Source organism: Cebus imitator, unplaced genomic scaffold (genome assembly GCF_001604975.1).
Source record: "Cebus imitator isolate Cc_AM_T3 unplaced genomic scaffold, Cebus_imitator-1.0 Scaffold199, whole genome shotgun sequence".
Taxonomy (NCBI): domain Eukaryota; kingdom Metazoa; phylum Chordata; class Mammalia; order Primates; family Cebidae; genus Cebus; species Cebus imitator.
Window position 1 is genome coordinate 2,549,959 of NW_016107514.1, and position 24,753 is coordinate 2,574,711.

Here is a 24,753-nt window from a genome sequence, read left to right on the forward strand (position 1 = left end):
ATTCTCCTTTCAAATAAATATTTTATGATTACGAGTGTAAGAATAGCCATGATTACAAAATATTATCACTTTTCATTATTATTTTTATTGCTACTATAACAAATCTTAAGCACTTACTACGTATCAGGGACCATGATATGTGCTAGTGAGCAAAACCAGGCCCAACCCTGCCTTCATAGTCCTTATGCTTGGATAGGAGTATATCTAACAACCACGTACATTATTGTGTAATTACAAGTTTGATACATGCTATGAATGGAGATATACAGAACTAAATAAGCTTGACTTGAGTTTGAAATATCTTTGAGACTTGCAAATAGAGATGTCAAATAACAGTTGTTTCTGTGTGTGTGAAATTCAAGGGAAACATGAACTTGACAGCCATCCACCCACAAACAGTAATGGAAACCCTGCTTACATGTGAGATTACACGTACACTCACAGGAGAAGAGAGTTTACTGCAAAACAAATCAGGAATGCTACGAATTAATGGCCAGGCGGGAAAGGATGACCCTAAAAATGATTCTGGAAACATCAGAACCAGTGAGGTAGGAGTAAAACTCAGAGGGTAATGTTAGGAAACCAGTAGGAGAAAGGGCCCTCACAGTGAGAATCAGGTAAGGGGGAGACTCAAGCATCCACTGGATTCAGCAGTGTGGCCAGTGGAGATCTTACTGACAGCCACATGACAGGAAAGCACACTGAAGTAGGTTGCAGAGGCTCCACCAGGCCAGCACAGCCAACCTCTTGGAGAAAAGGAGAAAAATATGGCCATGGGTAGCCTTGGGGCACAGAATAATTTTGCTTATTTGTTTTGTCTCTTAAAATATCGAAATGCCAGTTGGAAGAGAAGAATTCAGAGGGTGTGACTAAGGCCAGTCTCCCACCCCTAGGTTTCTGCTTTAATCTGTGTAGAGTAAGGCCTAAGCATTAGGGTATTAAAAGCTGACCAGGTGACTCTAATGTGCAGCCATGTTTGAGAAGCACCATTCTAGGTCATATATATGCCTCTGTGTTTTAATATAGCATTGTTATGCCAGTTTGTCCAATATCAAGCACCAGACATGCTAGTCCTCTGACAGATTTACCTGGTGGCCAGTGACTTCACAAGATCACCTCTCTGATCCATCTCAGGGAAGTTATCATCTAGTGTTAATCTACATTAGCTTGTCAAGTTGGTTCACAGCATCCTGTCCCCGTGGGGTTCTTTGATCTGCTTCAGTAGACAATTTCAGAGTGACAACCTTTTTAATAGGTTTCTCAATAAAGACAAAGGCAAAGAAATCACTTATCTTTTTCTTATCTCTTTTTGGTGTTTGGGTATGTCTTTCATACTGATTGTAAGGTATCACATATTAATATTAAAGTACTTTCCATCCACTCATTCAATGAATTATTTTGAAAGTTTCTATCATGTCATAATTGATATTTGAATACCCTTTTAAAGTTCTACACATATATAAATATATACCATCTTAGTCATAAAATGGCACCATACCTGGTTTTCACTAGAGGAAACAGAGGCTAGGGAAGTTAATTTAACAAAGATAACAGCTAAAAATAGTAAAAAGCATGAAGTGAGGTCCTCTGAAGTCATATCCACAAATCTCTCTGTACTTAATGCTTCCTCTCCAATAGTGGCAGTTATTTTACAGAAATACCCCATCTAACAATTTATCAAAATGAGATATATATTACACTGTATCTGTAGAGAGAAGGCAGCTACAACCACCACAATGGAAGGTCAGGGTGTAGAAGCTGCCTTCGGACGTTAGTAGACAAGGCATGTGGAAATTGAATCCTTCAGATGCAGACCTATTTTGTATTCATGTCGACTCATATAATTTTAGAGCTGGAAAGAAATCATATCTAAAATGCTTTATTTTTGAGGTGAATGAATTGACATCACATCTAGTTAGTAATGAAAATAATATTCAAATGCAGCCATCTTAAATATGTTCCGTGTGTTTTTTCCCAGGTGTATCAGAATAACAAAATTATCAAAATATTCATACTTGAGGAACATGGAGAAAATAGAATCTACTTTTAAATTGAGTAAAAAACTGCTCTAGAACTCTCTAGCATCTAGTTTCTGGAGGTGCACACTCCATTATGGTAGCCATTAGTCATATGTAGCTATTTAAATTTGAACAAAGTTAAAAATTTAGCTCCTGATTAACTCTAGCCAGGTTTCAAGAGCTCACTAGCTTCATATGGTTTAGTGGCTGCCATATAGAATAGTGCAAATCATAGAACTTTTTCATCTTTGCAGAAAGTTCCATTGAATAGCACTGACCTAGGGTGTAGATCATACCATTCTTTAATCCATGAGCATCGCTGGGTTTTCCTGGAAGCATTCCATAGAACTAGGGACAAAGTCAAAACCCATTTGACTTTATTAATTGGACATGCTGCCCCATGGTTTTAAAGTCATAATTAGAAAGACAAGGATAACTTCCTTAGAAGAAAACGAGTTAGATTGTTCATCCAATAGTGTTACTACAAGAGAAATCTGCTGCTACACAGTTACAGTGTAAGAGAAAAAGTTAAGAATGTTAAGGGATTATTTTTTAAGGCTGATGCAAAAATAGTTTATTATGATATAGTTTATGTAAAGTTAGGTAATATTTATAAGATAAAAAACGATCAGCTACATCCAGGGAATCGATCATGTCACACAAAGGAATAAATATTGACAAAGGAACACTTCAATTATAGTGAACAGTTGATCACAAACTTTGTAAGACAAAAAAAAAGCCTCAAAATTTCCCCTCCCCTCCCCGCACGCACCCCCGCCCCCTCCCTGCCTGCCACCAAAAGAGAGCAGCAGCTCAGCTAGTCAGGCTTTCTCTATATTTAATAGTGTAATAATATAAAAAGAGACAACATTTTTTAAAAGCTAGGTAAGCAAAGTTGTGAGTAGGATAAATATGAAGACTACTTGCAATACGCAGTTTCATCTGGGAAAAAAAGAACATAACAAAACAACATGTCCCTTAGAAAAGTCTGTCTTTGAGTGATGTGTATGGGTGAGGGTATGTGTCTAAGTCTCAAAGGAAAACAGCAATGTATTTTGGTTCCAAATTGTCTCAGTTCCCTATAATTCTATTTTGATTTCCATTTCAGATCAATGGTGGAGAGAAGCGGCCTGCCTCCGATATGGGGAAAAAACCAAAAACTCCCAAAAAGAAGAAGAAGAAGGACCCCAATGAGCCCCAGAAGCCTGTGTCTGCCTATGCGTTATTCTTTCGTGATACTCAGGCCGCCATCAAGGGACAAAATCCAAATGCTACCTTTGGCGAAGTCTCTAAAATTGTGGCTTCAATGTGGGACGGTTTAGGAGAAGAGCAAAAACAGGTAAGGCATTCCCAGTCGAGTAGGAATCCACATAAGCTGAGATCGTGCAGTCTGAAGAAATGGCTTCCCAGGGCTTTGGGTGAATTCTTTAGATCCCAGGACAGACACTGAGAATGTGTCCCCACCCGAATCAGACTTTCTGAGACGTTCACATAATGTTATACTCCTTTATTACTCCTCCATAAATAGCATGTTGATTCCTTTGTTTCAAAGTTTATATAGTGTAGTTACTTTTGGAAGCACTTTTACATACCCCAGCCAGGACTGCGTTATTCCTTAATGTTGCCAACAGGAACATAAAGACTGAAAAAAGTCCTAAAAGTATTTTGAAAACTGTCCTCACCTCTCTTCAGCACTTACTATTTACCCTTTTGTCATCAAAACCCTCTTTGCTAAATGAACCTCAAATTCAAGGGTTTCCACCCCTAGCCATTCCCTAAAGACCGCCAGGGGCTGTTATTCAATCCCCCATATGTATTTATACCATATTTTTAGGCTGCGTTAAATGGGACCAGATGCCTGTTTTTTATCTTCTCTCATGTATCGCTGTGGTGTAACTGAGGACCATGCTCAGGGAAGGCCACGTGAGACACCATGGATACAGCATATGTGGCTCAGAAGGTTTAAAGAGGATTGGAGTCATAGAGAGAGTGAGGGTTCAGTGAAAGGATGGAACCCACCTAAACAAAAGAACAATGTTGATCCCACATTTTTAAACCAGGAACTAGATGGCCATGTTCACCATCTAAAATCTCAAGATTACAAAGAAAAATTTAAAGCATTCTATAAGTGATTGAAATAACTATGTAAATCAGTTTTAGCCACTGCAGAATACTGAATTGCATTAATATGAATTAGTCTCATGTTTTATTCTTAATTAGAGACATCGATCTTTCCTCATCATGTCCAGGAATTATATAAAATATAGAAAAGCCCACACCTATTTATGCATCTAGAAGGACCTATATATTGTGTTTATATTGTATATTAACAGCTATAAAGTACATAGTGTCTTATAGTTTTAAAAGCACTTTGCATTATTTATTTGATTTGTTCTATTCAATACTCATGGATATACAGGGAAATTTTTACCCAAATTTTGCTGATTATGAAATGGGGCCATATAAATTAAATTAATTCATTTGTTTATTTAACAAATATTTGTTGAGCACATATGTGCCAGGCACTGTTCTAGGCACTGGGGATAGAACAGAGAACAAGACAAACAGACCCCCATTGTGTTGAATGATTTGTCTACAATTACATGCCTGGTACATAGAATTACTGTGAATAAAACTTGTCACTCAACTTACAATGCTTTTCCTAACAAACTCTATGAAATCAATGATAGGGATAATGATAAAACCAGTTGCTAAGGAAACATAGAACTTGCTCTTCCAGGTAGCTTCAATCGCTTTTTTCTATAAGTCAAAGCTGTCTTCTGCAATCTGAAATATCTATGCATTTCCTTACATCCTTTTCAAGATTGCCAGCTTGAAGAAGTGCTGCTCTAAGAAAGCACAGGCCTGCCATATAGAGCCCTGTGTTGCAGGAGTTTTCTTCATGAATAGGAAACACACCACCAAATTGTTCTCTGCACACTCAATTAAAATACCCACCCACCATAAGAGGGTAGTTGATGTTGTATTATGGGATTCTAATTGAAACATGACATATAGTTGCAGAATTTTAAAGCTCGTTTCTATTCTAACTTAGGTCAGTTTGCTCTCACACTCTCAAACATGAAGTGTGGTTTCCAACTGATGTTGGACAATCATGGTGAATTGCACAGTGACTTCATTTCTCCACTCAGCAGAGCCACACTAAATGAGAAACTAAATGTATCCCAACCAGCAATCCCAACCCCCTCCCTGTTCCCTTAATGTCACCTTAAGTCCTCCCTGCTCCACCCATGATGCCACATATGAAGACATGGCTCGCTCTCTGATCCAGTAAGCCTTCTGTGCATTCTCGAATGTGCACCTGGCTTCAGTACCATAAACTTTTTTGCTTTGTGAGACAAAATTTCCTGGAGAAAGCATCCCAAAAGCACCTCCCTTCCCTAGAGATAGGGTGAAGCGATTCTTGTTCATCTGAAGACACACGATTCCCCTGTGAAGGGTCAGACCCTCTTCCCTACCTGAGACTCAGTGACTGAACTGGGAGTATTGTTTCAAGGCTCATTTTGCCTCCTTGGTGTCTTTTTGTTAAACTCTTCATTTCTGGAAACATCAATCGCCTGCTCTGCCACTCATCTTACCTCTCTTATCTATCCTCTGACCCCAGTAACATTTTCCTAATTATTTTCCATATTCAAGAGCAGTGATTTTTAAAAAGGGAGGTCTGCAAAGGCCTTCCGTAGCCCATGATTGGTTCTTTATGTTGTCAATATTAAAAAATAAATACCTGTTCTCATGTTTCTGATAGAAAAGAATAATGGACTTATGATGAAAATCAGGTAGTTCCTCAAGGCAGTAAATACCAAGCAGCAGGTTTCTTCCCACTAATTCTACAGCTTTTTAATATAGCAAGAGGGGAATATTAAGATAGTATTTTGCCTTCTTTTTGTCTGACCATCAAATTATTTACAGACCCCAAAAATATGAGATTCAGTATTCTCAAATGTCATGTTAAAAAGGTAAATCATTCCCATTTTCCCATTCTGGCATTCAGAGAATTGAGGCTGGTCTCCCTAAGGTGGATATAATTACAATTATGTGTAAAGTTTCTAATTGTATATATTTAATGGCAAATATTTTTCTTTCACTTTTGTGTGTTTCTCTCTTGTAGGTTTCATATGTTGCCTAGTTTAGTAAGTAACTTGTAATGAGTCTACCTTTGGGTTCCTTCTCAATGAAAACAGTTAGGGTTTTGGGGAGCAAATTCATTTTATAAAGGATAAAGTTACATAATAGTTGACATATATATCATTTGGTATTATAAAGTGATTTCACAATCAAAATCCAGTTGCTAAAAAAATTGTGCCAAAATTGATAGAAATAACTTTTTTATCTTACGAAAGTAAATATTTTAAAATTTTAGCACTTAAGAGTTACTAAAACAAGGCATTGAGATGACCAAAACAGTTTCAATCACTTCAAAATGATTTGTCCCCATGCTGTGTGCTTTTTTGACTTCACAGAAGTTCCACATAGCCTATCATTTGCACATAAAAGATGATTGTGCTTAATAAAGAGAGTAAGACTGCAGATCATGCCAAAAGGTATGGTGTAGGACACACATTGGATGTAGGCCTGTGCCAGAACCAAGCAGGGAGAGGGGTCAACTGAATGAAATCAGACACTGCTCACAAAAGGGAGCACATTGCACTGGCTGGGCCACTGCTCCTCTGCTCCACAGCAGCCCTTCTCTAGCAGTTTGCAAGAGTCATCAGCAGAGCAAACGTGCCTGCCTGGAATGCACATTTGGGCATCCAGAAAATTGCAGCAAAATATCCCAAAGTGTTATAATGGTGGATTACCACCTGTTCTCTCCCTTTGTGTTAACTCGTTGTGCCAACATACTATAATATCTCCGTTTCAAACTTAAATTAATTGTGTTTTATTCTCATTTAATATTCAAATTGGGGAGCACACATACTGCTATGTATTTTTTAAAAAATGTTCCTGGAGCAGATTTGAGGCAGACTATTAAAATTCAAAATTTTGGACAAATATGCGTGTTACATAACAAACCCATGTGATGCTGTTGGCATTGTGTAGGCAGCTGGTTCCGGTGGAAGGCTAAGATTTCACGTGCCACAATTGTTCCAAAATCCTGTTGTCACCATAGCCCACAATTACGAACAGCGACAAATATAAACACAAACTGGGAAAAATGGACAAAATTATTGATGACTTATTGGGGGCCTCAGAAAATTACAATATTTAAGGAAAAATGGCTATTAGTGAGATTACAATTGAATGTTTTCTTGACAGCCAGAGGGAACATGACTAATAGAGCTGCTGTGTGTTTATATCACATGCTTCCTCATTGTGGAGTATAGGCGGGAGTAAGAAGCCACTGCAGAAGGGCAGATCTTTATTTTCAGAATCCATGGTGAGTGAGAAACAATATGTACTTTGGTTTCTGTGAAGAATCTTTCAAAGAAGAGAAATCAAAAGGAAGCTGAAAGAAGCGATAAAAATCCTCAAGGAACACAAAACCTCCCTTATGAATCCTTCCTACCAAAGCCACTGAACAAACTCCACATATCAGAGATCTCCCTATTTTAATACTTTGGAAGATGGTACTGAATCAGGAATGGGAGCAGAATTGTGTTTGAGATTCCAACTGGGGGTTTTAAATGCTAATGGCTCGTAAGACAATGGAGAGCCCATTTCAGAAGCATACTAAGTTGTTTAAAAGGCACCAGATGGAGAAGGAAATAAAACATAAGTATTGCTGTGATGTTGGTCTCTGCTACTTGTCTTTCACTGACTGGAACCTACAGAGAAAGAAAAATAGTAAGTTAACAGTATCACACCCTTTGTATTAGGATCCTTGGAGTTTCAGCAACCCTCAGCATCTTTGTTACAAGGTTCCAGCTAAGTTTCCTGTCTACTTCCATTATTTCTGAACTCTCTGATTCTGGGCATTGTAGTGGAGGATCTGGGTGCACAGATAATATATAACAAAACCCTACCAAATAAAAGAGCCCATCCCGCTTTGAAGCAGAAAGGGTTGGTCCAAAGAGCTGTAGAGCGTACTTGGGTCCTTTTTAGCCACGGCAAGCCGGCTCTTAAGTGAAAAAGGAAAGTCACCTTAAATCAGAACCAGATGTAAATTACTAAATGAACCTTAAGTTCCTAATTGGAGACACAGTTGGGCTGTAAGACATTTAGCAAATTACAAACAAAATGTTCTTGTTTACATTACATTAAATGGCTTTAAAGCTGCAGTCAAAGAGCTAAATAAACATGCTGTTATGCTAAAAATGGAGTGGAAAGCCTATTCAGAGTTTAGTGTATTCAGGAGAAACCACAGCCCACGGTGCCCAGAGCATGTATTTTTGTAAATGCTAGCCCTGTCGTGGAAGAAGAGAGTGGATTTACCTCGAGATCCAGAGCCTAATGAGCAGATCTCACTTGCAGGGAAACTGTTTGAATACTGTTAACATATGCCTTCTTTCAGAATGCATAATTCATATCCAAGGATATTAGCCATAGCAGTTCAGCTCAATAGCAACACCTCATTATTTTATTCCTCAGTATTTATTCCTATGTTTGACGCCTCGTGAAATTACTGTTAATGTGTTTATATAAGGGCAGATCTGACACAAGTGGGAAGAATGTAATTTCCTACTCATTCTTTCCTGCTGCTGTGTCCTCTTCCCTGGTAGAAGTGGCAAGTGTAAATAGTTAATTTGCTTCAATTATGAGCCTGTCCTGCTAAATTAGAAGCAGCAGGGATATGAAGAGCCAGAATTATACTTATGAGGCAGCTGACAAATCCTCTGAGCCCACACAATCAAATCATTTCCTCCTCATTGGTGCTCAGAGACCCACTACATAAATGCTGCCGGAGGAGTTTCTTTTTCCCCCTATCTTCTGATAAAATTTGGATTTTTATGTCAACCATACTTAAGGTTAACTAAAATCCTGTCACACTATAACATTCACACATGTGTTTATCTTGGCCGTTTCCTTATAAACATTAAGCATTTTCCCAATTTTTTTAAAAACTAGGAGTGAAGGATATGTAAAACAATTGTTCACTTAAAAACTGTAGAATGTAAGCAAAGTCCATATTCATACAAATTTGAAACTGAGCCATGAAAATTATTACATAAAATGGTGAGCACACTTGTGAAATTCAGGTATTCATATATATATTTTCCATATATTATATATATATCCACACACATACAATTAATGGTACATAAATGTGATTTTTGCATGACTTCATGGGCATAAGCATTTGTTGTACACATATACAAATGTTCATATGCTCAGATACCATGGGAGCAGACATTTCATTTGAAATTTTTCATGATGTTGGCAGGAAGATAATTCAAACATAATACTCATTCAAGTCTGTTGTGTTTTATCTATAATTGGAAAAAAATGTTTGGGTGGATTGTATATCTGTGTATCAGTCCACTGTTTCCATTGATATACACTGTAATTTAGAACATGCACTTCAGTTTCAACCTTAGCACACATACTAATGCTGATTCATAGAAGGAGAAACCTGAGACCATGGATTACATGCTCAATAAATATTTCATGAGCATCTACTATGTTCCAAGCATGCTGGGGCTTCAGCAGTGAACAAAAGAGACCAGGCCTTGCAGTTGTGTGTCTTGAAAGAATCAAAAGTTCTCATGGCTAGGAGGAACCATTGAGCAAACAAAGATGGGACATTTGACACCAGATTGATTTTATTCATACCATAGCTTTACCATATGCCTGTTCTAATATATTAGGTAAAATAATTGCCCATTCTAGTCTGTTTTCTTATCTGCAAAATGGGGATAATAATGCAATGCAATACTTTTATTGAAAAAATTAGAGGTAATACATATAGAGAGAGAGCATGATCCAAAGAATGCACACAATGGAGGCATAATTTTAATGACTTTTTAATTTTAAATTCACAATCAGTGCCTCACACTACAGTAGGCACATATTGGGCACTCAATCGATTTGTAAGCATAATTGAAGTACATACTTTCCTTAGTCATCTTCATTTAATAAAGCAGATATGTTGTATTTTGTAGCCATTTTTTCAGGCAAGGACCTCACTTTGGATTCTTACCATTCCAGAAACAAGTTAAACTGATATTGCTAAGACCATTTACCATTTACATGGGTCAGACGATCCTCAAAAGGAATCCATAGCAAGATGTTTGTCACATTGTATGTTTTCAATCCTCTGAATATCACTCCCTAAAGGCCTTAGAGCTTAAGAAAATGCTGAGCAAGTTACACAAGATGGTCATTTAACCACAAAGTTAAATGAACTAAGTTCTATGTAAAATACAGATGCACTCGCTCTAACTGACCTAAATAACAACAGTCTTCAAAGAAGCTGCAAATTTTTAATTACTAAAAAATATTGCATGGAATTATGGTTAAATTATTATTACTTATACATTTCTAAGCATTTTCTGTAAACATTAAGTAGTAATGGGAAAAACTACATTTGAAGTTACCCAGAATGAAAAATGCCTTTAGTTTTTGGATAGAACCCAGAATTGGAAGAATTTTACATTTTTTCTTATTATTATTGTAAAGACTGTTGAAATAAACTATGACTAGAGATTAACTAAGGGCCAGAACAGAAAAGAAGGAAGGAAGAAGGAATTAAACAGTATTTATAAAATTTTGCTTTTCTGTATGAGTTGGATGGATTGTTTGTTTAGAGAAGCAGCAGAAAGTAAAAGGAAAATGACAGATTGTATGAGAAATTTTTTCTGTTTCAGTTTGTCATATTCGTTGATATTGAACTGCTGATTTCAATTAGGGATTATTAGCTTATAAAAATATGTGTACATGCTGGTATTTAGAGCATTTCAAAAATGACTCAGTGAATCACTAGATCACATGACAGGATTTGAGTTCTCTAGAACTGCTATTTGATGACTACCTACGTATGTTTTAGTTTAGCCATTATATATGTTTTAGTTTAGCCACTGAGATGCAATCCTTAGATGGGACATGGTAGGTTTCTTGGAATAACAAACCACAGCATATAACTTAGTTAGGACAGGATGAATTCAAAAGTGTTTGGATGAGTGGGGGGAAATGATAAATGATGTATTATGATTTTTAAATCCTCATCTGGCCAACTTTGTACTTTATTTCAAACAGCTGTGGACCATTTGGAAGCCATTTTGTAACTCAACTAAATACTAATATTTACTGTATGAATCACATACCTTTAAAATATTTGTCTTTCCCTAAGAGTGAGAGACCATTTCTTTCCTAAACTTAACTTTGACATAAATCAGACCCATCCTTTTCAGTTAGAAGTTCTGTGCACTTGCTCATGGCAGTGGTTGTTCGTTGCCAAATGCTGTCCTGGGACATCTTTGCTTTCTGTAAGCAGAGGACTTTCTTCATCTGTAATTGGAGGTTTTGAAATGTTTTCGAGAGGTTTTTTACTGTTAATTTTTAAATATCTTTTTAAAAGTAAGGATTGCCCCCACTTCCCCTGCATGTGGAATGTTTATCATTATCATTCATTCATATTTGAGGTCTTTCTTCAGACATTTCCATTACATGTAGAATTCAAGCAACATCCTTGTCCAATTTCAGAAGGTAACATCAGAAAGGCATACAGAGTGTATAAAATGGGAGCCATCAGGTAGTTCTCAAAGATGGAGGTGCTAATTACTGTTGAAGAGACCACCTGAGATTTTAATTATGATCCAGGCTACTCCCCTTTCAACACAATTACAGGAATCTACCTTCTGAAATGACCCCCCTTTGAATTCTCCCTCTGAACATCTGCAGCTATTCAGGAAAGAGTGGATCCATCAATCCATGTAATGTGACATGATGAGTTTACTCTTTTCTAAAGTGGTATTTAGGCACTTATGCGATCATCCTGCATAGCCAATCATCAATAGCCAATAGGGAGCCATTTGTGGAAAACAGGGGACTCTGCATGCTAGTCAGGTATCCTGTAAGAACGTCGATTCTGGAGGGAAACCAGGGGCACATATGCAGCCTGAAACATGTGGAGTTAGCCACCTTTCTTCCCTGGTTGTTAAGCAACAAATTTAAGGAAAGTTAACACTTTGTGTGATGCTAACTGCCAGAAGCTCAGCAAAGGGATAGCATTGTAGTCACACTGTTGCTGTTTCAGTAGAAACCAATGAAAGAAAAATGACAGATACTACAGTAAGACCATCTGGCAATACTGTCTTATCTGCCCCAACTTAAAAATGTTGCTGTGGGCAATGCTATGGACTAAAGTGCTTTCTATTTGCCTTTGAAAGCAAAACACATCCTAGATAGCTGAATGGGAGTCACTTGGAGTAGCATATTAATAAAAACATGATAGAAATGCTTAGGGTATACAAAGATGCGTTATCATAAAAGACGTATTGACTAAATGTTTGCTTCAAAGTCCTGAATAGGATTTCTATCTGTATGAGAGAAAAACCCTCTTAAAACAGTTTTAAGGTATTAAAAGCAAATGTAAACATTGTCAGTTTAAGGTCATTAATTATAAATTATGTCTCTGAGAAGAGGCTTAAAGAAAAACTATAAACAGAAATCTGTCTCTCAAGAAAAAAATAAATCAGTGAAAAGCAAGAGAGCTGTGTTTCCAATTGTGGCTGCACCAGGGCTTACGATATACACAGATCACACTGTTCAAAGGCACTTACCCGACTTTAGAATTTATTTGTTCTCACATGTGAATTTCCAAAAAAGAATTTGAATTTTACTTCCAATAATTAGTTCACTAAATTTAGAGTACTCCTGTACTTAAACTGAAGGATCTATTGGCTTTCTGCAAAAAAGGAAAGCTGAAATATAATTTTTAAAGTTTCTTTAGTTTCATACTTAGTAAGATGCACATTGATTATATGATAATATTGTACTAATTCTTAATTCCTTATTTTACTTGGCTTTTATTAGAACAAAGTGCCAAATACAGAAATCAAGGCTGAAGCCCTCTCTTTAGGAGAAAAATTAGCACATTCATTTCATAGAGTCCTGTTATAATTCTGTTGACAAGGTTGGTCATTTGTTTACCTTAAGTAAAATGTTCTGCTTTAATTAAAATATTCATGAGTAAATAATATTTCTCACATCTCGAATTTCATAGTTGGTGTTGGGCTCAGCAAACCACAGTCAGCATTTGAAACCGTAAATTGACCCTTGCTGCCAAATGGCAGATATTTGGTCTTTAGACATAATTTATATTTAACTACTCTGACTTATTCTGAAGCCACTTTTCAATACTGATCTGTGTGTCTGTTTTTGAACTCAGCATTACAAAATATTAGCCAAGCCTTATTCCCTGCTGTAAAATCCAAGATGTGGGAAATTTTAAATAGCTGTATCAATGAAAATACATTTCCATTTACACAGTAAAGGATGAAAAATATTTTGTTCTTTCAGGCTGATTTCAAAATATCGCCAAAAATATACTCCAAAGCCTTGAAAGAATCAACTTAATGGTAGCAGACGGCCATGTGTGTTCATTTTGCTAATCTTTCATTTTCGACTCTAATGACTGCTCACTGTTTAACTTAACAATGTGACCTTTAGCATACAAGCAAGTCATTTTTCAGTCCTTTTGCTCAATTTAGGATGATTTTGCTTTTATTTTCAAGATGATTCCCTCTCAGAAATGGAAAGCTTCTGTTAACTGAAATTCATTTCAGAACATTTTTACCTTTTCAAAATGAGGTGTCCACAGATCCATGACATCCAGTGTTTTTCTTGGAAAGGATGTGACCAGAGTGGGCTGCAGGGCAGGGCACACATGCAGTCTGCAGCCACTTAGGCTTCCCATTCCTCTCCCAAACGTGTCCTTAATCACCATCACTGTTTCCTGAGTCTTTGAAAATAGAACTTCAAGGCTCCAAATCTTAAAACAGTGATGAACCTGCAAACTCCATTCTGTTTCCTTTGATTTGCTTATTGAACATGATTTGTCATCCTTAAATTCTGTCTTTGTTTTTTGTATTTAGCATGGAACATATATATCAAGATGTGACTGAGCTGTGGCATTATCTACCCATTATATAAATATAAATGCCTTATTTACTCACGTGTGGTTTCCCTGGGAACCTTTGTCAACAGTATCTTTGTAACCCAACTGCCTCTACACTCATAGTTATCCAGATAAATCCTTTCATATGTTTTATGTAAAAGTGTCAAGTTTTACTGTTTTTTTTTTCTTATCTGGTCTATTGCCATGCTTCTTAAAAATCTGTTTCAGTAAGAAAACACAATCTTTAGGAAGATATATTTTATTATATTATATAAGTGTATATGTGTGTGTAGTTATTATTCTGTATTGTACGTCTCTGAAAACAAAGGCAGATGCACTTTCTAATTTAAGACGCTTTGCTGTTGTTGCAGGTCTATAAAAAGAAAACCGAGGCTGCAAAGAAGGAATACCTAAAGCAACTCGCAGCATACAGAGCCAGCCTTGTATCCAAGGTAATGTGCAGCTGTGTGACAGTGTGACGGACTGTGGCCATCTTGGGGCAGACTCCGATAGTCACTTAAAGACATAAAATTTGACTTTCACAATTCTGCACAATCTTCTTTCCTGGAAAAAAAAGAAAATGTAAATTATAAACAAAGCCGTATGATATGGAAATATTTATTTAGCCCCAAAAGACCAGAACAGCATCCTCTGGGCCATTTCTAAAATATTGTCCACCTGTGGATGATTGGTTTTCTGGATTAGTCACAGTGCATTCTTCACCCTGAGCCAACTTTCTACTTCTCTGAATCCCCCTCTTAAATTGCCTCCTGGCCCCCATGCCAATGGCCTTTACTGAGGACTTGCCAACTGTCTGAAATCCTAGACTCATTATAACAGCATTAGAAAATAAAAACAACCCAAAAAAATATTTAGTGATTTAGAATGTCTTAAAGACTAGTTCTTCCTGTTATAAATACTCAAGAGTTAACTCTGTTTGGTCTCATGTTAATAAAGGTACAATTTCCTATATGGAATTTTCGAGAAAGCAACCTCACAGAGATGGACTGAGTCTATAAGCATTAGACACTGTTATCTCAAGTCCCAAACTGGCTGTTACTATGCTCACTGTGGTATGGGACTCTGGACTTCATCCCATTTACCCTTAGAAAATGCTTTTTTTTTTGGGTGATGTGGCTTATACCTGTAATCCCAGCACTATGGGAGGCCAAGGCGGGTAGATCACAAGGTCAAGAGATCGAGACCATCCTGGCCAACATGGTAAGACCCGTCACTACTAAAAATACAAAAATTAGCTGGGCGTGGTGGTGCATACCTGTAATCCCAGCTACTGAGGAGGCTGAGGCAGGAGAATCCCTTGAACCTGGGAGGCAGAGGTTGCAGCGAGCTGAGATTGCGCCACTGCAATCCAGCCTAACAACAGAGCAAGACTGCATCCAAAAAAAAAAAAATACTTTTTGTCTCATTCACAATATCTAGACTCATTGTAACTCTAAAATAATTATGTAAATTATGTTTTATTGAAGAAAATACATACTGAATATACTGATGCAGAGAAGAAAAGAGAGCCCAAAATATAAATGCTTGAGAAATTTCAGTAAACTATTTCTCTAACTCAATCTTATGTTCTACTTCTAAGGTATGACACTGTGGGAAAACTTGCTAGGTATAATTTACCTTAAAATTTCTAGCTTTTTTGTATTATCTTGCACTTTCTAATTTATCTAACTCTTTCTGAAGCTATTTATATTTTCTGCTGATACCAAATGATATTTCTGCATGTTTCAAATAATGTATATAAAATTATAACCTAAAAAGTGTAAAATATTAGATCCATACAGCCATTGGATTAAATAGTCATGTTGATATTATTAACAGATTAATATGCCAAAAATATAAGAGGAGCTTTTAAAAAGTTAATTCTCTTTACTTCATCCAAGATAAGGTTATTTTTGAAGATTTTAAGTAGAGTTTTACTTAGAGCACTTTACATAGAGAAAATCAATACATGAAGTCTCAATCCCAATACAAAGCACAATACACAAAGTTAATGATATGCAGATTGCCAGAATGCTGTGATACTGACTAAGCCTTTACTTTCAAAACAAGTGTCCTCAGATTTGCTCTTAGCTGCAACTTTTCTTACTATTCAGTTTCAGAGTTGCAGCCCGCAGTGTACGGCAATTTGTATAAATGCTGTGAATTGCCATTTCTGCATTTAAAAAACCAAGCACTTTTTTTACAGCTTACTCTGACATTTTTCTTCTCTTTGGCAGTAGGAATTTTGCTGGAGCTGTCGAATATCTATTTATGTACAACTATCTATTGTGTGTATACAAATTGAAGGAAAGTTACAAACATCCTAACCAGGTTAAAAAAGTGACCCTCCAATGTTGTATGTGAATGGATATCTGCAGTGTAACGTTCTAGACATCATCAGAAAAATTTCCAGCCTATGCTCCCATAAAATATAATAACATATATAAAAGTCTAATTCTGTTTCCTTTTAATTATGACAAGGCAAATAATAACCAGTCATATTTTAAAATAATTTTTCTACATTATAATTTTTTTTACAACATTATGAATTATTTCCCTATTCTAAAAGACTTAGAAGGGCAAACAGAAAATGCTACATGATGTATCCCATAATAACAACTCCCAGGAGCCACCATGTGCCAGCCAAGCTCGGTTTTTCCCCACCCCCCACCCCCATTTGTATATTCATTTGACCAATCTTCCTGGGCTTGTCCTCTGTGCCAAGCACTGTGCCAGGATCAAAGAATGCTGTGGAGAACAGGCAAATTCTTTCCCTAGACTTGAAGAACTTTCTCTTTCATCAAGGAAAATCATTAGTGAAAACATAAAGTAATAAATGTTTGAGATTTGAGAATCCAAGTGTTCTGGAGGACATAAAGCAAGGTCTCTGCTTAGGTGATCTGCAAAGACCTCTTTAAAGAGGTGACATTCGATCTGGGGATCAAAGGAGCACAGGAGCTTGCAAAACCAGAGAGCTAGAGGAAAGAGCTGGCCAGGCAGAACTACAACATGTGCCAAGATTCAGGGTGGCAAAATGTTTCCTTGAATTGAAAAGGTCGATGTGACCAGAGCCGAGTGAATGGAGAGAGTGTGATTTGAACTGAAGTTGGGAAAATGGGCAGAAGCTCAATCCTGAAGGCCTTGCAGGACATTTGAAAAGAACTGAGTTCATTCTTAGTACAAAGGGAAGCCATAAAATGGGTTCTGGTAGGAGATAGATAGCCTGATGGGACTTAAGTTTTTAAAAGATCATTTTACGTGCATAAGTTCCCTTAATCCTCAGGCCTTATCCCTTGAAGTAGGCTTAATTATCAACATTTCCCAGAAGAGGAAAGACACCTGCAGATAACCAGTGGCCAAAGCTGACATTGGCCTGCACTGCCCTTGGTCTTCTGCTGGGCCAAGCTGCTCATGCATCCTCTCAATGTGCTCTCCCGCACCCCTAAAACACCCAGTTGCAGCTTTGACATTCCCTCTGATAAGGTCAGAGCACCTTGTCCATTTTCCTAAATTTTTCCCAGCCCCTTTAACTTACTCCTCCAGAGCTATATATTTTAGTACGTATTTTCTAGGCAAGGCATTCATTTCCCCAAATATGACTTTGCATTCTTAGGCCAATAGATCCTCTCACTAATTTGTGGCCATGTCATAGTCACAGTCTGCTGCTTCCCCCTGCTTCCCCCCCTAGGCCATACCGCGCATCCAGGGCAGGATTGCAGAATGCCTGGACACAGGGCTGGGTGCTGAGAGACAAAGATTTATACAGCAAATCAAAGTGGACTATTTCATGATACTTGAAAGGCCTGAAGTGATCCCTTAAAATTAGCTGCTTCTTACAGAATATAACCAAAAATAAGAACAGTCAATGACCTTTGACTCTACCTGTGAAACTGAGTCACAGAATTGACAATGCTTCAGTGATTACTTCTTTCATTTAAAAGTACTATATACCAGCCAGGCATGGTGGCTCACGCCTGTAATCCCAGCACTTTGGGAGACTGAGGTGGGTGGATCACAAAGTCAGGAGTTCAAGACAAGCCTGGCTAACATGGTGAAACCCCGTCTCCACTAAAAATACAAAAATTAGCTGGGCGTGGTAGTGGGCACCTGTAATCCCAGCTACTCAGGAGGCTGAGGCAGGAGAATCAGTTGAATTTGGGAGGCAGAGGTTGTAGTGAGTTAAGATCATACCACCTGCACTCCATCCTGGGCGACAGAGTAAGACTCCATCTCAAAAAAAAGTGCTATATAGCATCTAATCCAGATTAATTAACATGACTCGAAGCTTGAATAACACTGAAATCTGCCAAAAATAAAATATTTAATCCTAGGAAACAAATATTCTAGCTTTTGTAACTTCCAATGCAAACCCTGGCCCGTTCTTCTCAAGATAATTGAATTGTTTCCAATAGTAACAAAAGTACATATGACGTCCTTCTACAGAGTAGCTTATATGTGCCTTACAGTGTGCTAGGCATTTTATATGTGTTCCTATTCCCCGTCACAGTAAACTTGCACAATAGGAATTAGCTCCGTTTTTTAGACATTCTCTAGGCAGAGAGGGTAAATGGCTTTCCCACAGTGGCTGTGGCAGAGTAGGACTCAGTCTGAGTCCTCACTATCTTGATCCAGAGCTTATAGGCATTTCTCTACCCTCAGTGATTCTCATATGTTTTTATGTTTCAAACTGGCGCCTCATTGTATTGAGGTAATAAATAACATTCCATAAAATTCCAATCCAGCTCTTACATAGGAAACAGCTAAAAGTAAAGCTGCCCTGGCTTAATAGAGGGTGGAGTCCAGCCAACTGCCCACTCTGCTACCCCCACTACCACCAGAGGCTGAGACCTTCAGAGGAATCTGGGCCTGCAGAAGGTTTGGAAGCCACTGCTGTGTGTCATGCTATTCCAGCAGGGTGGGTGCCTCAGCTGGTCGTCTGGAGCCAGTGACAAAACTGCCCGCACTGGCCACTCCTGCCGTACAAGCATCTCAGAATTTCAGGACACATCTATAGGATACAGGATGCTGCAAACACAGTGCTGGTCAGACTCCAGAATACTTTATTCAACTTTAGGCTCTGTCATTTAAAGGCGGAAGTTGGAAAATGTCATAAAGTTGGTCATAAAAAGGCCAAAAGTTAGAAGGTATTAGCAGAAAAAGAGAGTATTCAAGATTATGAAACCCAGAAAACAAAGACTAAGGGTGTTTAAGTCCACATTGGCATTAGACGTAGGGTAGTGATTACTCATACTTAATTTTCTCTGATTACAGAATAAGAAAATAGTTTCCATTTCAAATTAAATGAATTTAAACAGGGAACATTGCTAAACTCTTGAATTGTTAGAATAAACAACTTCTTTCCATAGAAAAACTTAAAAGCAGAAGCAAAGTTTATAAATAAGGATTGAAGGTCTCCAAAGCATCTTCAACCCCAGTGCTTCCACATGGAATCAAGGGAAGCCTGTTCTATGGCCTCTAAAAGTGCCACCTCTATCATACTGGGAGAGTCCTCAGAATGAGGAGTCAGTAGTCTCTGGGGCAGGTGGATCTGCATTCAAATCCCAAGTTTCCCACTTCCTAACTGCATATCTTCATGCAGTTCCTTGGATGTTCTAAGTCTCCATTTACTCAAGTGTTAAACAGAGAAGATAATAGGACCTACATCTTAGGGTTTCCATGAGGATAAAATAAGAAAATCTATATAAATTACATGGTTCACTTGAGGACATTATGCTAAATGAAATAAGTCAGTCACAGAAAGACATGTACTGCATGATTCCACTTATAGGAAGTATCTAGAATAGTCAAATTCATAGAATCAAAGAGTGCCACGGTGGTTGCTGGTGCTGGAGGAGGGGAGATGGGGAGTCAGTATCAACAGGCAGAAAGCATTCCTCAAACAACATGAATTAACTCTGGAGAGCTGCTGTGCAACGCTGGACCTAGAGACAACAGTACCGGATTATGCACTTGAAAATTTGTGAAGATGGTAGACCTAATGTTAGGTGTTCTTATCACAATAAAATTAAAATTTTTTAAATTCAAAATTTTTAAAAATAAACAGCATGGCTTAGCATCTTGAACACAGGAAGCACTTAAAAATATAAACTATAAGTATTATTATAAATTTTATTTTTAGTATTAGTAGGTATGCAAGGGAGGAAGGAAAGATTTTTGTGTCATTGAAAATTTAGCTGGATGATATTTTCAGTTTTTCTTTATATCAAAGGCTGCTTTGATATGAAGAAATTTTAAAAGTGACATTAAAAAAGGAAAATTTTGTTTCATAGATGTATTTCTTTATAAGGATAAGAAATTATCTAGATATAAGCAAAAATGCATTCATCTGTAATTTCCTTAATTGAAATGGTCTTTATGAACCCTGCAAAGAGGTCCAAGAATATATGTTATGATGAAGGCTAGGGCTTCCTGGCTTAGGCAATTTTACATGCTATTGAAGGTCATATGGGGTTGAGCTATTAAATAAAGCTTAAGGAAATATAGTTTTTCCATAGACTCGGGAATTCCTAGACATGGATCTAAATTATTATGCTGAAAACAATGTATAACTTTAAAGCAATGGAAATAGTTTCATTTTACCATATAGACCAGAATTTATATTCCCAAAATGAGTGTTGCATTCAAAGTAGTCACCTTGGGAGGCTGCAAACTTATTTTATTATTGCTCCCAGAGTTCAAAAAATTTTTGAAACTCCTCTTTTAGAACTGTAGTCAGAAAAAGTTTATGAGCCACGTTAGAAAATCAATCTTATTACATTGTTTTCACACCTCATTCTTTCCCCAAACATCACCCAGATATAACCCGCAGACTTGGCTTCAAGTGACTATTAGCTGTTTCCAAAAATCAAATTCACCATTAAAAGACAAAGAGTTGTCTGAGGATATGTAAAACAGTGTCCCACAGACTCTGAAGAGAATTTCAGTAGAGAAGTTCCCAAATATCCCAAATAAAAGCGGCATTATTGAAATAAGTGTACGGCTTCTCAGAATTACCAACCTGGAAGGAGATGGCATTTGGATAACTATGTTCTAGTGTATAAAATAAAGGCAATCGGATTCATGACTTTAAAGTCAAATATGAGATTTTGTCTCTACCTTAAGGAGTAGTTCCTAAAGTACTAAGATTTATAAAGGACAAATGGACACCTTTTTTTTTTTTTTTTAACATATACAACGGGACAATATTGAATTAAGTCAAGAAGGTTCTCTGTTTCTGTAATGAATAGTAAAGAAGCACAATGCTTAGTTCAATTAAAGGAAAGTAGATTTGAAAAAAATATAGTTTCTTTTTACAGAATGAGACAAACTTACAAATATCATGCCATGTTGAGCTATGGAGACAAATACTGAGTCTGAATTTGTAAATGGGATGGATCATTGTATGACTGTTAACATAAAATTTGCAGCTCTGTAAACCCAGATCATGATTTAAAGATAATAAAATCTCATGCTTCAGGGTATAAGTTAATCACCTGCATGGACCAGAAAGAATTTTTTCTTCCAGAAGGAGCAATGCACAATTGAGTAGGTGCATAAATTCTGTTTAATTTTCAATGTATCAAGTATTGGTCAGTGCTGAAAACAAGAATCAAATTAGATGGACTATTAATTTGATTTGGTTCAGCAACTTTTATATTGTTCTTCTTGCTGAGTTTTATGTCTTGTGTTTATACTTTGCTATTTTAAATAACAATCACTTTGTCAATCTTTCATTTTTATTGCACATATCATCCCAGAATGGGGAAATTTATACACTATGCAGTATTATCTTCATTATACAAAGTAAATGGGATTGAAACTACCTTGGATAATCAACAATTTGGTTAGTAAGAGGTATCTTCAGGCTCATATATATAATGTATCCTTTATACATTTTGCCTATGTCAATGGAATCCTCTACAGATAAGATTCAAAATGACTCTATGGTCCCTACCCTCACTTTTTGGCTTATAAAAAATATCTTCCAGAATCTGGTTTAAAAGCAAATAGGAAAGAGAACATACTCAGAAAATAACAGCAAGAACACATTCCTCCCCTGAAAGTGTGGGATTCAAAGGTTGATTTTCAGTTGTCTACATGCTGGGAAACACATTTGTCAGGTAACCAACATGATATTCCATTGCTAAATAAAGGAGGTTAATGTGTTTGAAAGTGGAAACAAATGTGAATTATTTAGTATGTATAAGAAAATAGTTCTAATTTCTGAATGATAGGTATAGAAGTCTTCATTTGCAATATAATTGGTTAGCAAAATTGTAGCCTTGCTTTCACAGTTAAATTGGAAAAATATGACAGTAAGAGTATATTATGATTCCTTTGTATTTTCATTTAATCACATTATGAATTTATAGCATTATTATGAAAATGAACTTATTCTACCTATCTTCCAGAACAATAAAAGAGCTCTGTAATTAATAGATGGTCTATTGTACTAGTCTGCTTAATAATTAATGAAAAGTGAAGCCAGAAGCAAATTTTTCCTCATCTAAATGAGTTGGACCGTTACGTAAAGAACAAATTCCCAAAATACAGGTGAAACTGAACAAGCTGCCTTGCTGCCACCATTCCCCCAAGAGCAGTGAGGCATAAAGGGCAGTGTATCTAACCAAAGGACAGAGTGGAAAGCTGTAATTTCTCATCACTTCAGGAAGGGTTTGTCTCCTGCCAAGAGCAGAGAAGAGCCTGAGGAAGGTCAATCTGATACTCTGTGGCTTTTCCAAGCCTTCAGATCCTTCCTCACTCCATGGAAAGAGGAACGGTGTGTCTTGTGAAGAGGGCAAGTCACCAAGGGCAATGGTGGCTGCCTGGAGGATTGTTCAAAAATAGTCATTCACTCCTTAGAAAACATAATTGTTTTTTTATGTACTTTGCACTATGCTAGATGCATGGGCTACAGAAATTGAAGTCCCTACCATCGAAAAAAGATCCCCTTTTTGAGGAATCAGGACCTCTTTGTGAAAAGAGACTACAGGAAGAGAATTCATATTGGAACACCTGCCACATTTAGGCAGATAGCTGCATACATTATTTCTGTTGTCACATTCAATTATTAGAAAATAAAGGGAAAATATATATAACTTCCTCAAATGCTCCCTCACTCTAGGTTAAAAATTATGTTTCAAGTGTTGTCTGAATCATCTTTGGAAATCTGTACTTTGCGTTTGCCAATAGTTCTTTTTGTGTTTAAAGTTACTGCTCTTTCAAAGTAGGTTGAGGGGGACTGGTCTTTGCACACTTTGATATGGAAGACATAAATGACAAATAAATGGCTAGATAGAGAAAATATTTTGTGTTTAATTATCCATGAGAAAAGAGAGCTTTACAAGGTTGGCAATAAAGTATCTCAAATTAGGTTGCTATCTGTTGACTTCTATAAATCTGTGTGTCTATTCCATCTCTACATCTGCCTATCTATCATCTATCTATATGATGGACCACATACTATTATTTAAATAGTAGAATTCAGGAGAATTAGATTCATTATTTATTTTGAATTTGATATTTTTATTTCCTTAGCCAAAAGTTACCTCATTATCTAGTAATGGTATATATAGAAATTAAAAATGAAAACATTTTTACAATGACACATATTTTCTACTCTTGATCACAAGAATGTGATTTGTATTATTTTTAAATTAAAAATAACAACTATAAAGCAAAAAATAAAGAGGCACCAATATGTATCCATTTTTATAAATATGATTTCTTTCTGGTATGAAGTCAACACAGTCTGTAACTAAATATGAAACTAGCCCTTCTGTGATAGGCTATATAGAGGGAATTCAAACACAGTGAACACTTTTCCAGATTACTTAAACACACAGACTTAACACATAATCTTCCTAGCATATACGGAATAATTTTTGAGACATATCAATTGCAGTACATGTTATTCTGATGTGGAAGTAGTCACTGTTCACACAGCCTCCATTAACCCATTTGACCTTTTCCTTGAATTGTTAACTATTTTGCACATCAACAATAAGAACTTTTAAATGGAAGCCAAAAAAATGTACTTAAAGCTTGTTTTTTTTTTTTTTTTTTTTTCATTAAAAGCCCCTTTCAGAAGCTACATTTAATAAAGCTTCTTTGATCTACAAACCGCCCCTTAAAAATTTTTCATGAACAGTTTTGGACATTTTTAACGTGAATACTGAAGATGCAGTCTAAATGTGTGTTCCTATTTCTGAAGGCTGCATCACTGTGACACAGGGAAAAATGGCAGGATGAGAGGACTCTCCAAAGAGGCTGGAATTATTTGGGTACACCATACTCTACACTGTGCATGGAGTATTCAGAGTCTCACAGGACCCTAGGTTTCCATGGTTTGTCATACTTTTACAACTTTTACAGGTGTTAGATGTATCCTTTTCTTTCTTTCTTTCTTTTTTTTTTTTTTCGAGAAGGACTTTCACTCTTGTTGACCAGGCTGGAGTGCGATGGCGCGATCTTGGCTCACTGCAACCTCCGCCTCCCAGATTCAAGCAATTCTCCTGTCTCAGCCTCCTGAGTAGCTGGGATTACAGGCATGTGCCACCACACTTGGCTAATTTGTACTTTTAGAAGAGACAGGGTTTCACCGTGTTGGTCAGGCTGGTCTCAAACTCCTGACCTCAGGTGATCGGCCCACCTCGGCCTCCCAAAGTGCTGGGATTACAGGAGTGAGCCACCATGCCTGGCCCAGATACATCCTATCTA

General features: G+C 37.0%; 1 protein-coding gene across 2 annotated transcripts in view; it reads left to right on the top strand.

Annotated features, from left to right (window-relative positions):
- Nucleotides 1–24,753, top strand: part of TOX (thymocyte selection associated high mobility group box) — a 309,196-nt gene that overhangs the window by 272,823 nt on the left and 11,620 nt on the right. For both annotated transcript variants that reach the window (XM_017547563.2, XM_017547564.2), the window contains 2 exons: nt 3,127–3,357; nt 14,406–14,486. In XM_017547563.2, coding sequence (XP_017403052.1) covers nt 3,127–3,357; nt 14,406–14,486 — 312 coding nt within the window. The remainder of the gene's footprint in view (nt 1–3,126; nt 3,358–14,405; nt 14,487–24,753) is intronic.